We start from the raw sequence: 14,801 nt of genomic DNA, 5'->3' as shown, positions 1-14,801 counted from the left end.
CAGAAACGTGCTATTTCTACAACTCACTTATTTCCCAACGTTTAGTTTGGAAAGAAACAAATATCCAGTACATGTTATAATTTGTGGATTTTCTCATAATCAATACGGTAATTTGCAACGTATTTATGTGCAATAATTGTTAAAATGTTTATTTCACCAAGTTCGGTCAATTGTTCACTTGCAAACTGTATACTTGTATGACTAAATCCGATGTGTTTCATAGAGAATCGAATCCGGAAGCAAATCAGGCTGTTACTGTCAGAGTCAGATTTCAGGGCGGAGATGTGTATTATATATCTCACAGGTTAATTCGTATAGTCTATGCATTTCACTGATTTGCTTATCTGTAAATTTAGTACATATTAAATATGTAGGTCCACATTGTGTACAATGTCATAGGTAATATTTGTTGAACCAGCTAGAGCCTAGATTAGTCAACCTAAATGGCTGTCAACGAGTCTTTGAGGATTTTTTTACTATGGCAAACTCCAGACGTCTACCATCCCAGCAACAAGCAGCAAACAGTCCTTGCGCAGAGAATCCTCACTGCCACAATTTTGAAATAATCTCCGTTATAATTTCGAATTATTGCCTGCTATTACACACATATTTATTTTATGTCATTATGCTAAAAAAACATGTTCAGATATCATAAAACACATGAGTCGATTGTTTATCAAGTATCCCTATCTGTAAATATTGGACAAATCTGACAGGTTGTGTACATGTATAACATGGTATTCGTGACCCAGAATATATCTATGTGAAAATAACGACTCTAATGACAAATTCAGTCCATTTTAGATCACTGTCGGGTATATATTGAACAATTTTATCATTATTATTCAACATCGATGCATAATATTACTATATATTATTTCACCTTGTGTTAAAAGGCAGAGAGTTATAGCGTTACAGGGATACATAAGAAATGTCAAAAAAAGAAAGAAAAAAAGTATCCCTGATCGCTCATTATGGTAGCTAGAGCCTAGATTCCCATAGGGTATAGTCAGCATTTGAAAAATTGAAGATTACGATAACACAAACATTGCTGAGAATTCAGTGAATTACAACACTAAATGCTTTGTGGCTATTCATGCTAAAAGTGGCTTTTATACAATCTCACTCTTTGTACTGACAATTATATCGCAGCTGAGTGTTCATTGATTGAGTGTTTATTGATTTACACATCAGGGTATGTATACAGTGATGATGCAGCAGATACTGATCAATATTTCATGTTTTTTAAATCAAATTTAGCGTATTTTAAAAAGTTACTGAATGAGGAATAATGGTTGTTTTTAGCGGGCAGGGTTCTCAAAAAGACAAGTGTCCTACATGTTTAATAGGACATATATGGTATCTTAAGCATAATAGTTTAAATTTTATTTATTTTACAATGAAAAAAAGTTATATCAACTTATACTAAGTCACTCTCAGTAGCACAAATGTTGTGCCAGAGTGTGGTCTTGTGATGTGGGTGAACCTGGAGAGAACACACTTTTCTGTTTTTGGTGACAACCAACCAAACTCACATGCGCCCAGACCAGCATTTAAATGTGGGTTGCCTAGATTAGAAGGGAGTGTGCTATCCACTGCACTAGCTGGACAGCTTACGCAATTAATTCTAAGAAGGCATCCATTAGGGCAGAAGGGTGGTACATTTGCTAAAACTCTAACTCATAAGTTCATAACACACTTTCAAATGATGCCATTATAAAAAATGGTCAATGGAGGCATCAAATTCACATAAGTATTCACATAAACATAGGAAACCTAAAGCATAAAACTATATTTTACATTGTCTTTGAAAATAAATACATTGAATCCTAGTTTTTATGTTCCAGGTGAACTGTCAAGATGTTTAGTTTTATGAAAAAAGACAAGGAGCATAAGAAAGAAAAAGAAGAGAAAAAGAAGGAAAAAAAGGAAAAGAAAGAAAAAGAGAAGAAGGATAAACACCGGGAACCTGTCACACAAGATGAATTGAATAGGTTAGAAGAAATTAAGAAAGGAGTCTTTAAAAGAAAAAGTGGAACAGCATCTCCAGATGATGATGGTGGTTTCTTGCAAAGAGACAGTGATAGCAGTACAAGTATAGGAAGTGCAGGAAGACTAAGTCCACAGAAAGAACACCCAGGAGCAGGTGGAGACATGCCACGCAAAATTGCTCCCCAAATCATGCCTAAACCAAAGAGCATCCTGAAATCCAAAGGTGAGAAGCCAGTTGTATCAGAAAACCTGGATGACAGCACTGTCTTGAAATCCAATACTGTGTATAATGAGACTGCTGCCATTCCCACAAAGGATGATAGTCAGAAAAAGAGGGGATCTCGGGCATCTGTCAAGGACAGACCCCCTGAGTTTACCCCTCCACCCCCTCCTGATACACCCCCACCAGAGAAAGCATTCAAAGCTGCATTGAAGCTCCCAGATATCATCCCCAGTAAACCACCTAGAGTCAGAGAACTAGAAATAAATAGAACTAAAGCTGGGGATTTTGGCTTCAGTTTAAGAAAAGGAACAATTACTCAAAAAGACAGTGCAGGCAATGAAAGAAAACACACAGTAATATTTGCTGAACCCGGTGCAGGTCAAGGCAGCAGCCATACTGGTTTGATACCTGGTGATAAACTGATAGAAGTAAATGGTGTAAATGTAGAAAACACATCAAGGGAAGACATCATTGACATGATCCGTAAGACCGGAGATGGTGTCACCCTGAAGGTTCAACCAATTCCAGAATTGGTTGAGCTGTCCGTCCGCCCCTCCATTGATGGCAACTCGCTAGTGGAAATCCAAGAGGATGTTGTGAAAGGTGGCACACTGAAGCGGTCAGGCAGCTTCAGATACAAGAAACCAGTATGTATTTCAATTGCCTACATTTCACAGAGTTTATTTTGTGTGCTTGTTAGTTGTAGATTTTTAAGATCTATAGAAGAATCACAAACTTGTTAAATTTATTATAACTGTATTAAGCTGTTCATCAAGAAACTTACATCCTTGCCACTTACCATTCATAATTATAAGTGATTTTGATATCAAGAACACTGTTTCTCAATCTGGATAAAAACAATGAAATAAGAGATGTCTGGGATCAAACTTCATATCAGAATAAATGAAATTAGATTTAAAGGCACATTTTCAAAAGAGCATGGTTCTTCTCTAGAAGTTGAAGACTTGATTGATAAGTAGATATATATGCTGGTGACAGATTTTTTATTAAGAGTTAAGTAAACCTTTAAATTAGTGTTCAAATAGAAAAACTGCTATGTTATACATGGCAATGTTTGGTATTCATTGAGTTGAAGACATTTCTGTCTGCTGTCTACAAGCTTCATGTCATACCATTTAACCCATTGTTGAGGGCAGCTTTTATTGTATGTTGGTTGTATGGTTGTACAATTACATTCTCTGTGGATAATTACAAGTATTGGTATTTGAACATTTAAAATACCATAACATTATCATGGGGGAAATTGGTACATGTACATGTGTATGTAACTTTCACATTGACTCCTTCAAATAGTCTTACTATACCAATTTGTAAAGTTTGAAAGAAAAGTCATGATTTAAGGAAATCTGAAGAAACAGTAGACTTACATGTAGGTATATAGATGAATACTGTATTTAAATAAAAATACTCAATTCTGGAAATACATGTAATTGCATATTCCTTTATCAAGACATGTTTTTTACAATAAAAAATGTTGTTAAATATAAAAAATGTTGTTAAATATAATCTCGCCAATTCAAACCCCTGTGGTTTCTGTAATATGATTATATGTATATTGAGGATATCAACTATCTTTATTGGAAGTGTTCCCCAGTACAACATTTCTGGCCACAGTTGATATTATCCCTTAAATGGAACAGTATTCAAACTGAAATGTTCTTCAAAACTATATCATATGGAATTATAGAGAAACAAACTCCAAGAGTGATGCTTACCAATTTTATTTTCCTTTTATCAAAATTTTATATTGGTAATGTAAACTAACAAACGATGCTCCAGTTTTTGAAAGCTTTGCTTAAAAATATCTCAAACAAAGAAAACAAGAGAGATGTTTGGCAGAATCAAAGGGCAAAGTGCAGGTACATTACCTTAAATGGAACCAAATCAATACAAATTGAACTTTATTTTAATGGCAACCTTACATTTTCTCACATTTCCAACTATATTTGATTTTTTCATTATTTGACTAAATATTTTTTCACCTTTTTTGGTTGAATTTTGAGTAACAATTATTTTTTTTTGGTTTGTTTTTCTACAAAAAATATTTTTCTTTAAAAACAAATAAAATAAATAAAATATTTCCATCTCGTGTGTAACAAATACCAATATCACCTTTAAGTATATCTACACTTTTTAAATCATGTTTATTGATATCTTAATCAATATGTCAAATCTATTTCAATGATGATGTAAAATGTATGTAATGCATGCTACTGAAATAAAACTACCGGGATATATCACAAAAACAGGACACATTTTTGACATGTTTCTGAGATTTCTGAAATACATGTATACATGACATTAAAATGACTGCAGATTGTACTTAATACATATCTATTACTGATTCTCCTTTCTTCAGAATATGTATACATTCTTTCATAATTTTCTATTTTGCAAAGTATGTGAAATATTGTTCATTCTTCCAATTCATTGTAAATTTTAGTGCTTGCTTGTATAATTGAATGTAAAAGCATAAATTCTTGTTTAAATATCAGCAACTATAAAAGTGATATGAAAAAGAATGACTCACTACATACATATATACACCCATAAACTTTATGGGCTTACTTTTATGAATGTGTTATAATCATAAATAAATGAATTACTTGTACATGCAAAGATCACAGTGTAAAAAGGATATGACAAATAACAGGTTTTTAACTGTTCAAGGTTATAATGTCTTGGAAAGAAATAGTTTGGAAACATCAAACATTTTTTTATTTCATGTTTATTCTTAGATTGTTGAATCTAAGGTCATACAGTCAGGGTTCCTGCATATTGACCAGTTATCTTGGCAGGAATGTGGACAGATAGCGCCCTGTCGCCCACTACAATGGTAAACTACTCAAATTGCCTAGTTAGCCCCAAGTCAAGGTACACATACATGCAGTATTGAAATATCATGGCTGTCTTAAGTTCATAACCCATATAATTGTAGATTGTTCCTACGAAATTCATTGTTGCTTTTTTACATGTATGTATTTTAGAACACATCTTTGGTAATCCACTCATGTTTTTCTCACCCCTTTCATTGGTAGTTACCTGGTTACCAAAATATTAACATGTATATAGAGCTTTTCTAAAGTGAAAACATTGCATTTGGGTCTTTACATTTCAACTTTCTTTTATTTTTCATCAGTAGAAAACCTTTAAATTTAATCGACTTTTGTTGGAAATACATCAGTTGTATTATTTATTTTCATAGCTCAGAGTTATGCCTATTGTGTGAAATTGTGAGAAAGGTATTAAGCCAGTTTGCTGATAAGCCTGTTATAGGGGAGATAGGTGTGGGTCTGGCAGAGGTGGAGTGTGCTACACCCATAGCAGTTAGACAGTCGAACAGTTCAAGAAAATAGTTTTATAGCATTTAACCATTTTTAGTTTTATTAATAGAAGAATAAGGAGGGCCATTCTACTCACATCTTTGTTGGCATCTGTGTCTGGTTAAAGTTTTTGGGCAGGTTAGGATTTTTACTCATACCTCAAATATCATTCACAATGAAGTAAGACAACTTTAAAAACTATGATCGTAAATATATATTTCCAATTCCCTTTGTTCAATTGACTTGGTCTTTTACACAGTTGTTCTGGGCCATCAGACAATTAAGTTGGACAATTCTATTATGATCCAAAATACAAATTATGGCCCTTGATTGACTTACAAAGTTTGGTTAAAATATTTTGTCACTTTGGCACTTTTTGACCATATTTTAAAAACCGTTCTTTCATTTGACTTGATACTTCACACAAGTGTACAGGGCCATTAGACAATTTAGTTAGGTAGACAAGCTTTTTGTTCCTTAAGATTTTCGGCATGTTTGATCAGTTCTCAAAAATAATTATGCAACGGACATTATACATCACCTTTGGTGGTCAAGGCATTAGACCTTTATGTTACTTACGGTAACCCCATTTGATCCTAATACAAGTATAGGGTTTAGCTCAGCACACTGTCTTATGACACCTCTTGTTAATGGAAATTGTTTATTCAAAATATTTTTATCCTAATACAAGTATAGGGTTTAGCTCAGCACACTGTCTTATGACACCTCTTGTTAATGGAAATTGTTTATTCAAAATATTTTTATTATGGCGCTTCTTTTTCTCATGATTCCATAAGCACTTTGCGTAAGTATATATTATTTCAATCATGAGGGCAGGGAGTGATGCAACAAAAGTTTTGTACTATGTTGTCCTTAAACGTTCAATAAATAGCATGCGTTGTACAAGGGAATAAGAATAGCGGTATAATTATCGGCACCGATTCTTCTTGTTACTGTTATGGGAGTTAAAGTATAGACAAAAACTAAGAAAACACTCCAAAACAGTACAACTTGTTGTTATATTTACTGTACTTTGTAGTAAATTTTCAAGTGGTCATAATGTAGCTATCTTTATGAGTCATTTAAAAAAAAATAGTTTAAATAAAATAATACAGAAGATACCGTTCCTATTTTAATAGATGTATCTAATCTTGTTTTACAGTATAATCAATTTATGTTATCAAGATATAAATTCAATGTTTTGATGTCCTTCAATTGTGCTATCTGTATAGGCCACAAATACAGAGGTACTTAACCAATTGTAAGTGTTAGAATGACAAAAGAATGTAATGAATGATAATGCATACATCCATGAATTCAGTATGAAGGGAAGCAACTTGTAAAATGTATTGCAACTGAAAAGTTTACGACTTATTTCCCTGTTAATAGACTACCAGGGTTTTGGCTACCAATTCATGTTTAATTGTCCATAGAGATAAGCTTTCACAGAACACTCCAAAGTTAATGACTGATCATCATCATGTGAAACTCATAGAAAATGGTATGTTTGCATGTAAGTTTGGTAGTGAATGGTTTTGTATTTTTCTGTATTTCAGTAGTTTGTATACAATACCAATAGCAGCATTCGTATAATATCTTAAACAAAACTTCTATTCCATGTTTTAAAGTTTAGTTTAAGAACATTGCAGTGTTAAAAATGTTTAAAATTGTATCTTATATATTTAAAATTTAAGAGCAAGGCACAAAAGATATGCGCTTATTAAATTTAACCTTATTTTGACAATTTTTGTTTCGAAAATACCCAGCAACTACCACCTCTTATGTTAATATTGTGATGGCCATTAAAATTGTGGGAATATCCAATAATATTTTTATGACAAACAGCGTTCATTTTAAAGCAAAACATAACTTGTTGTAATGGTAATTATTCTGGCAGCTGTCATATGAGCCACTTCTTAATTTTACCCCTCGAAGGGACAGCATTGACAGTTGTAACAATTAGAATTGTCACTCCTTGCAATGTCTCTATATATATTGCTACAAAGGGTAGTATTGCTGAAGCTGCAGCAAAGATATTCTGAAGTAGTAAAATGTTATGTCAAACATTCTTTGGTAGCCTGTGATCACTTTGTATGGAAGGAAACCATTTTGATTGATTGAAAACAGGTCTTACAAATTAAACTATAACTGCGAAGTATAGCATATGGACAAGATTGTATGATGACAGTTACTAACAAACAAACAAATGACTTCTTGTTAACTTAATGATGAGTAATCAATGAGAATTCAAACTTCAGAAACAGTATTTTGGTCTTTCTGGAAGCATTTTTATTGGATAGTCATTCTTGCTGATCATGCATCATCATCCAGTCTTTCTGCTTAATTAACTTCTGTTCGCCAATGGGACATAACTACATGTTTACCCCGTGTCGGATTTCTTGAGATTGTTATCTGTTAAGGATAGGTCAATAATTTTCTTTCTCGATACTGATCAAATATTTGTCATGTTGATAAATTTTAAATAAAAATAATTGATTTTAACCAGATTTTATAACTTAGATTTTGTATAGATTAATCTTATTATAAGAACAGAGTTGTTAACAATATGGTTAGGGTTAGAACCATTCTTATTGGGTGCCATTGGTCATGATTTATTTTAGTAGTATTAAGTATATATTACGTACACAAAATTATTTCCCTATATATTCCTATTGTCCAATATAATTTGATATCAGGATTGTAAACTGTTGAAATTGGGGGTTAACTTTGCGGGAATACTTCCACTGTTCAGCGCAGAGTCTTCTACATATTCATTGGACGTCATAGACATACATGCGGAATTTGTTTGCGGTGCATCTGAAGTGATGTCACGTCAGTTTCTATCCTATACAATCTAATCACACTTTTTTTAAATTCCTTATACTTGTCGTTTTTTTCATGTTTTCTATAAAATATGCTGCAATAAAATGATGCATACATTGATTAAAAGTGACATTTTACTGTTATTAGTGATTTAAAAAAAGGTTATTGAGTAGTAAGAAAATACTTGTTCTGGCGTATAAAAAGTATTGCGCTCCTTATATTACACAATATTAGTATGCTCCAGAGTCCAGAACTCCGGCATATTTGTTTTTGTATAAATTCTTAAATATATACCGGTATTACATGCTTTTCTATTAGGGTGGTGATTTTTCAAATTTGTCTCTAAACCCTTCTATTTTTCTATCATCAACCATGCAGAGAGAAAAATATTTTTCTGTATAACAGAGGTATCTATTGTCAACAAATCATGTATTAGAAGATTGATATTCACACCACAAATTTAAGACTAGAAATAGACAAGGACATTGAGATATAATTCCTTTGCCATCATACTTTCTGACTGTCTTTGAAACCGGAGAAATTCTGAATCATTATAGTAGACATTAACCTTTGATAGCCATATAATATTTCACTATGAAAAAGACATGAGATAGTTTAAAGTATTAAAAATGCTTGAGTTGAACGATAATATAGTATTAAGCATATTTGAAGGAATTTTAGGTATTGAGGGAGAAAATCTGCAAATCAATATACACATGTAGAACTTCTTCACTGCTTGCCATTGTCATGTCTTTGTAAAGAAGAGTGGTTTTCTATTGGTAAGGTTTCTTCCAAATAAGAAGTTTTCATTATTAAATAAATATTGTAACTTAATGACCTTGGCCCTTTTGATATAAAATTATTTTATGGTATTATGTTATGTTAATGTCATACAAAAGGTTATGACAACCAAGACTATTTTAACCCAGTTTTGGGTTTTAATGATTTAACTCAAACATTTTTATGACATAAGCCAGTTTTTTTAATATATTTTGGTCACAAGTCCATGCCAAATAACATATTCTGAGCGTTGCGAAACAAGCTCCGTCTCCTGCCCGAGGCCATTTAAAAAACGACTTAAGCAATCTCATTTTTGGCCATAAATCATTAAAAATAACAAGGAGTGAAAATCCAAAGCTTAAGCCGTCTTGCTATTTCAAGGGATTTTCTTGCTGTCCCAAACCAAATGTGCTACTGTATAATTTAGATACACTATTTTTCACAGTTGATGAATCAGTAATAATGATGAGTGTTGGGTGCACATTGGTTTAAGGACGGGTTTTGTCACCAAGTGTGAACAGACGGTTTGGGGTGTCTCGTCAATTATGACAGGGTCATGGATCGCTGGCCACACAGTAAATACAAGTGTAACAGAAATGATGAATAGAGAGGAAAATACATGAGAAATGATACCTACCTCAAGTAGTGTTGATGTACACTTGTTTCCGGCAGGCTATTTATGGGTGGGTCACATAGTGCCAATATAGTGTTCTCATATATTGGAATAAGATGATATAAATGGATATATATGTGTTTGAATGTTGTGGAATCCTAGTTGTTTGTAATCTCAGAGGTTTTGCAATCCTTTTTGAAAATTGTAGTGTTTTTTGACCGATAAAACTTGGTTGAAAGGAAATTGTTTAAACAAAGAGCGTGCTGATTTTATTTGATAAAAAAAGTGATTATGGAATTTGTTTTGACTGATTGCAACTGAAAAATCAAAGTTGGGAAGTACATTAATCCGGTCTACTTGAACTTTATAACAGTTCTTTTTCTGTGAGTAAACTTCATGGATCTATTAGCATTCTAGTTGTGTTTCTAGGGGAAGATAAAAATGTAATAATTGTGAAAACAACAAGGGAATAGTTAGAATACAAGCATGTTGAACACTAGAGTGCCAGCTTGCCTGTAGATTGCCGGCCACAATGAGTACTCTGATAACACGACGGTCGAGTCCGAGACTGAAGTCGTCAAACTCGAATCTGAACCATGTGAAACGACTTCGAAGGGTAGGTCACTGTTCCATTACTGTAGACACAACTCATTTGTGCGCCTTTCTGCCTCTGAAACAGATGCTCTTTTAACAGACAGTATTTAAATTGTTGTAATGTTTGTAATATGTATCTGATTTAAACAAATAAATAAAAGATGTAGGATGGCTAACTAACAGTTTTACATTTTAACAAATTTGTTGTTTGGTATTCAATTTATGAATTTATACTTGCAATTGATAAGTTCGTTTCAATGAATTTGTCAATGTCAATATCATGTTTATTTAGTTTTGTATAAACTTTAAATTTTTAAAATTATACTGTATTTGTAAACATGATGTGTTGTAAGTCACATGGGGGGTTTGGTCTATTGGCAGAGTGCCGGTGAAGCAAGGTCATGCAGAATCAATAAAATATTACTGTCGTTGTCTTCTGTACAATTCTGAGAAGAAGCAGTATAACAGTATTTGAAGAATCAAAACAACTCAATGGCTCATTGGCTACACTCACTCTGGCCATTCTCAATCACTTATATTTTACTTCATGTCATCAGTCTATTACTTGAATTGTCAATATTCATTGCTGTATATATTTACCTTGACACAGAAAACAGTAAATTATTCATGTACAGATGATCATCTAATTGTCATTGTTATCCAATGTTATTGCTTGTTATGAAGAATATTATTATTTATATTTATGTTGATAAACTTTGGATCAGTGGAAGTGGCATAAGTTGAGATATATTTGTAGCCCTTTATTATAGGTTACCTCAGTTTCCAGCCTTTTATAAAATGTCTTACAATATATTTTCAAAGTTTGAAGTCGTCCGTTTCTTTCGGCACCGATTATGTATTGCGTTGTGGAAATCTCTCATAAGTTCAAAAACTGTCGTAAACTAAACGTGAAAATGTAAAATAAAAACCAATACATGAATTAACAGCAATTTTTTGGCAGGTAAAAACACATTTTTAAACACCTGCCCATTGTTTCTTTATTTTTGAACATGCTTTCGGGAAAATCTGTGAAATTATGACCTCCAGTTAATCATAAGGTTTTGTGCATGATTTGTGTATTTGGGACCGGTGATCGTACTTGACTCCTCGACTTATTTATGTTTCGATCCAGCATCAGTATATTTCATATGAAAATAGTAGGAATAATGGTCAGGACTAAGCTATTACCTCGAGTGACCCCCAGTTTTGGAACGACCGTCTGTTCAAACGACTGCAGTTTCACTGCAATTACAATGGACAGCGAAATATATATGTTAGCCCTGTGCAACATTCCTAAACATCAGTCTATGAATTGTAAAGAATATTTTTAATGATGCAATTCTTACAAAAGTATATAAAATTTTCCTAATTAAAATCGACAAATTTATATGTGAAATATTTAAACTTTATGCTAACCTTTGTAAGTATTCATACATTTTTATATTAATTGGTGTAGCGCTCAGTCGTCGCTTACCGTATAAATTCCATTTCACTGTGTTGATATTGTTATGGAGGATGGAAATAATTAAAATATCTCAAGCTTGAAAATTGTATTGATGCTTTGCTCTATTTGCTAAAAAAATGGCTATTTCCTTGCCATATAAGTTCACACATACCTACAAAGAATAAAGATTTGAGAACATAGGCCGTTTAATGACTAGGGGAAGTAACTTCAATTACATTATTACTTTGTTATGCAACTGTTTCCTCCCTTGAATTGTGCAACATGAAGATGAAACAGGGAATTCCCAATTATTATGAAAGCCTACTTTAAAATAGTAAGATATCATATTTCATAAGAATAAAGGTATGATAGGGTTGTTAAAGTGAAGACCTTGTGCTGTTTTCAGCGGATTGGACACCACCATTGACTGTAGGTAACACGAGATCACTTCTCCATTCATACTGGCGATGGGATTGAATTGGTATTTTGTCAACACTGTCTAAATTGTGGGAAGATCTATTTGGGCCCATTATTATAAATTAAACATTTTTCATAAAAGTGTCAATGAAGAATATTGTACAGTTCATTGCCTCTGTCAAAGATCCCTCTAATTTGTAGATTATTACAGCCATCTGAGTTGTTTTTTCGGATGTGTTTGTTTATTGCATTATATACTTAAAAAATTATTGCTTAAATATATTGCATACACATGGAATATATATTTTGACTACGTTTTATCTGCAATGATTATACATACTTGGACCATTTATCAAAACAATTTCAAATAAAAACGTATACAAAATTGACAGATTGCTTAGATAGGGAAGGCTGTTTCTTAAGTCCCTAGCTTTAATAAAGCTGTACAGAAATTGTAGAAATATCATTAGTGATCTTATCAACCTGGGCAAACACAAACATGACAGTTTCCAACTTTGTATAGAGTTTAATTCCTTCAGTATAACCTAGCTGCCTGTGATAGCATGTAACTATTCTCCATTTACAGAGGGATCCTTTTCACCTTGTTTGGGTCACACAACTCTTGTAACTTTTGTTTAAATGTTTGTTTTGCCACACACTTTTGGATGTATTTTCAACATATCTGCAATCTTGCTATTTTGTTTATCAGTGATTGGTTTGAACTGGAAATGCAGTGCGCTTGAATCCATGACTGTTTTGGATGCCATTTCGTGTTTCTGTCATTCGAGATGGAGTTGTTGGATTTTTGTTGCCGAGGCAAAGAGAAAGAAATGAGCTTATTTTAAGATTTTACTTTCCACACACCAGAATATTTTGACAACTTTTGAATAATTAACAAAATATTATTAGCGAAAAGAACATGATTAGGTATTGAACATTATTGTTGTTTGAAAGGTATGGTTTTTGGAGGCAATGTTTTTTTGCACGATTTTGCCTAAAAGATGGTCATTGTCAGGCCGAAAGCTGGGGGGTGGGAGATTATTAGAGGATGGGCGATGATAGAATAATTACGGTATCTTTAATCAATAAATATAAGCACATGGTTGTACAATCCAATGGATTACTTTGACCACTTCTGACAAACAACCTCCAACAAATGACCAGGCTGAGCTACACTCCCAGTTGTGTCATGTTAATATAGGGCTAGGTTTTGCTTCATAAAAGCAACCAAGTTTTAAGAAATATTTCTAACAAAAAATGATTTCAATTTAAATAACAATCATGTTTTGTTTCATAGGATTGCTTCAATAAATTAACAATGTTTTAAATACTAAATAAGCAACCAATTGTTATGCATAATCACACTGGCAGAGCACAATGTATTCACTATTTGAGTGTCTGATCGCTATGAACCTGAAATGTACTGGCTGAAACCCAGCCGGAAAGTTGGTGATGGATGCTGATACCTTCATCAAGAATACAGGCATTTTATCTGGACTTAATAGTGAAAGTGATAACAAGAACTTTCACTGATGTATGACTTTAATTGAAAGAGCAATGTATATAATAAAATCATATGGCCTTCAATCCACATTTCTAAATCTAACTGTGAATTTGGGTCAGTTGAGTATTGTTCTATAGTAATTCTTAATACTATGAAGTTTAATGAAAATATTCTGTGCAACAGAAAGAAGGTTATTATGTTCTTTTTTCACAGCATTTTTATTAAAGAATTATTTGTTCACACTGTAACAATGATTTACCGAGTTTTTAAGTGCCGAAAATAAATAGTGTGGACATTGAAGGATCAGTAACTTTCAATAGGCCTTGTAGCCTGATATTTTCACCAATTTTGTAGGACACTGTTGTAAAGTGTTCAAATAAAGGTCTTTAAATTTCCTGTAACTTCTCAACATGTGGTTAAAAGTTTGAAATAGGCAATACTTCTCTTAAATAAACTAAAGGTTTCCTATTGAAAATAGTACACTTGAAAGTAATTTATATACATTGAAATTAAAGCTGTGTATTGAAAGTACTGGAGTATATTTTTGTGTATTTACTTTACATTAAATTGCATCAATAGTGACATTTGAGCGAATGTCTTGTGCATTATCATTAAAATGGTCTTGAAATCCAAGATCATAAGTGGTATCAAGAACGAAAGCGGAAGGTGCAATATGTTTGGTATCATATTAATTGTGTTGAAGTTCCTAAATGTGGCTCATTTCTTTCTCAGTTTGGTTATAAATTGATGTTTTGTACATGACTATAACCTTAATTTAACAAACTGAGATGAGTAATAATAGAAATATTATTTTGTATATGCAAATGAAAGCGTGGAAAGTTTCGGTAGGCGGTCATATTCCACATCAGTGACGGTGAACACACATTATATAAAGAGAAGTTGATTACTGCACGTTTTAATTGATCGTGAAATTCGGCTGCTGTTGGATTTAAATCAGCTTTTACTTTAGAAAACTTCAGAACAGGACAACATCGAAAGCAAAATGGTATGTATTACATTTTTAGTTTTTCATTTCTTTATCATTTTATTTCAATATAAAATTGCAT

The 14,801-nt window shown here is 32.7% G+C and overlaps 1 protein-coding gene across 11 annotated transcripts in view; it reads left to right on the top strand.

Moving 5' to 3' along the window:
- The window catches only part of LOC128231457 (unconventional myosin-XVIIIa-like), a 69,705-nt gene continuing 54,904 nt past the window's right edge, over positions 1 to 14,801 (top strand). For 2 of the 11 annotated variants that reach the window (XM_052944310.1, XM_052944307.1), the window contains exons 1-2: positions 1 to 107; positions 1,848 to 2,862. In XM_052944310.1, the coding sequence (XP_052800270.1) occupies positions 1,861 to 2,862 (1,002 nt within the window). In that variant the 5' untranslated portion in view covers positions 1 to 107; positions 1,848 to 1,860. Of the gene's footprint in view, positions 108 to 1,847; positions 2,863 to 9,738; positions 10,392 to 14,490; positions 14,741 to 14,801 lie in introns of those variants that run through there. The other 9 variants (XM_052944303.1, XM_052944302.1, XM_052944308.1 and 6 more) reach the window with 8 other exon arrangements.

The sequence above is a fragment of the Mya arenaria genome, chromosome 4, assembly GCF_026914265.1.
Source record: "Mya arenaria isolate MELC-2E11 chromosome 4, ASM2691426v1".
In the NCBI taxonomy this organism is placed as follows: Eukaryota; Metazoa; Mollusca; class Bivalvia; order Myida; family Myidae; genus Mya; species Mya arenaria.
The sequence above is the reverse complement of the archived record's forward strand: the minus strand, read 5'-3'. Positions and strand labels throughout refer to the sequence as shown.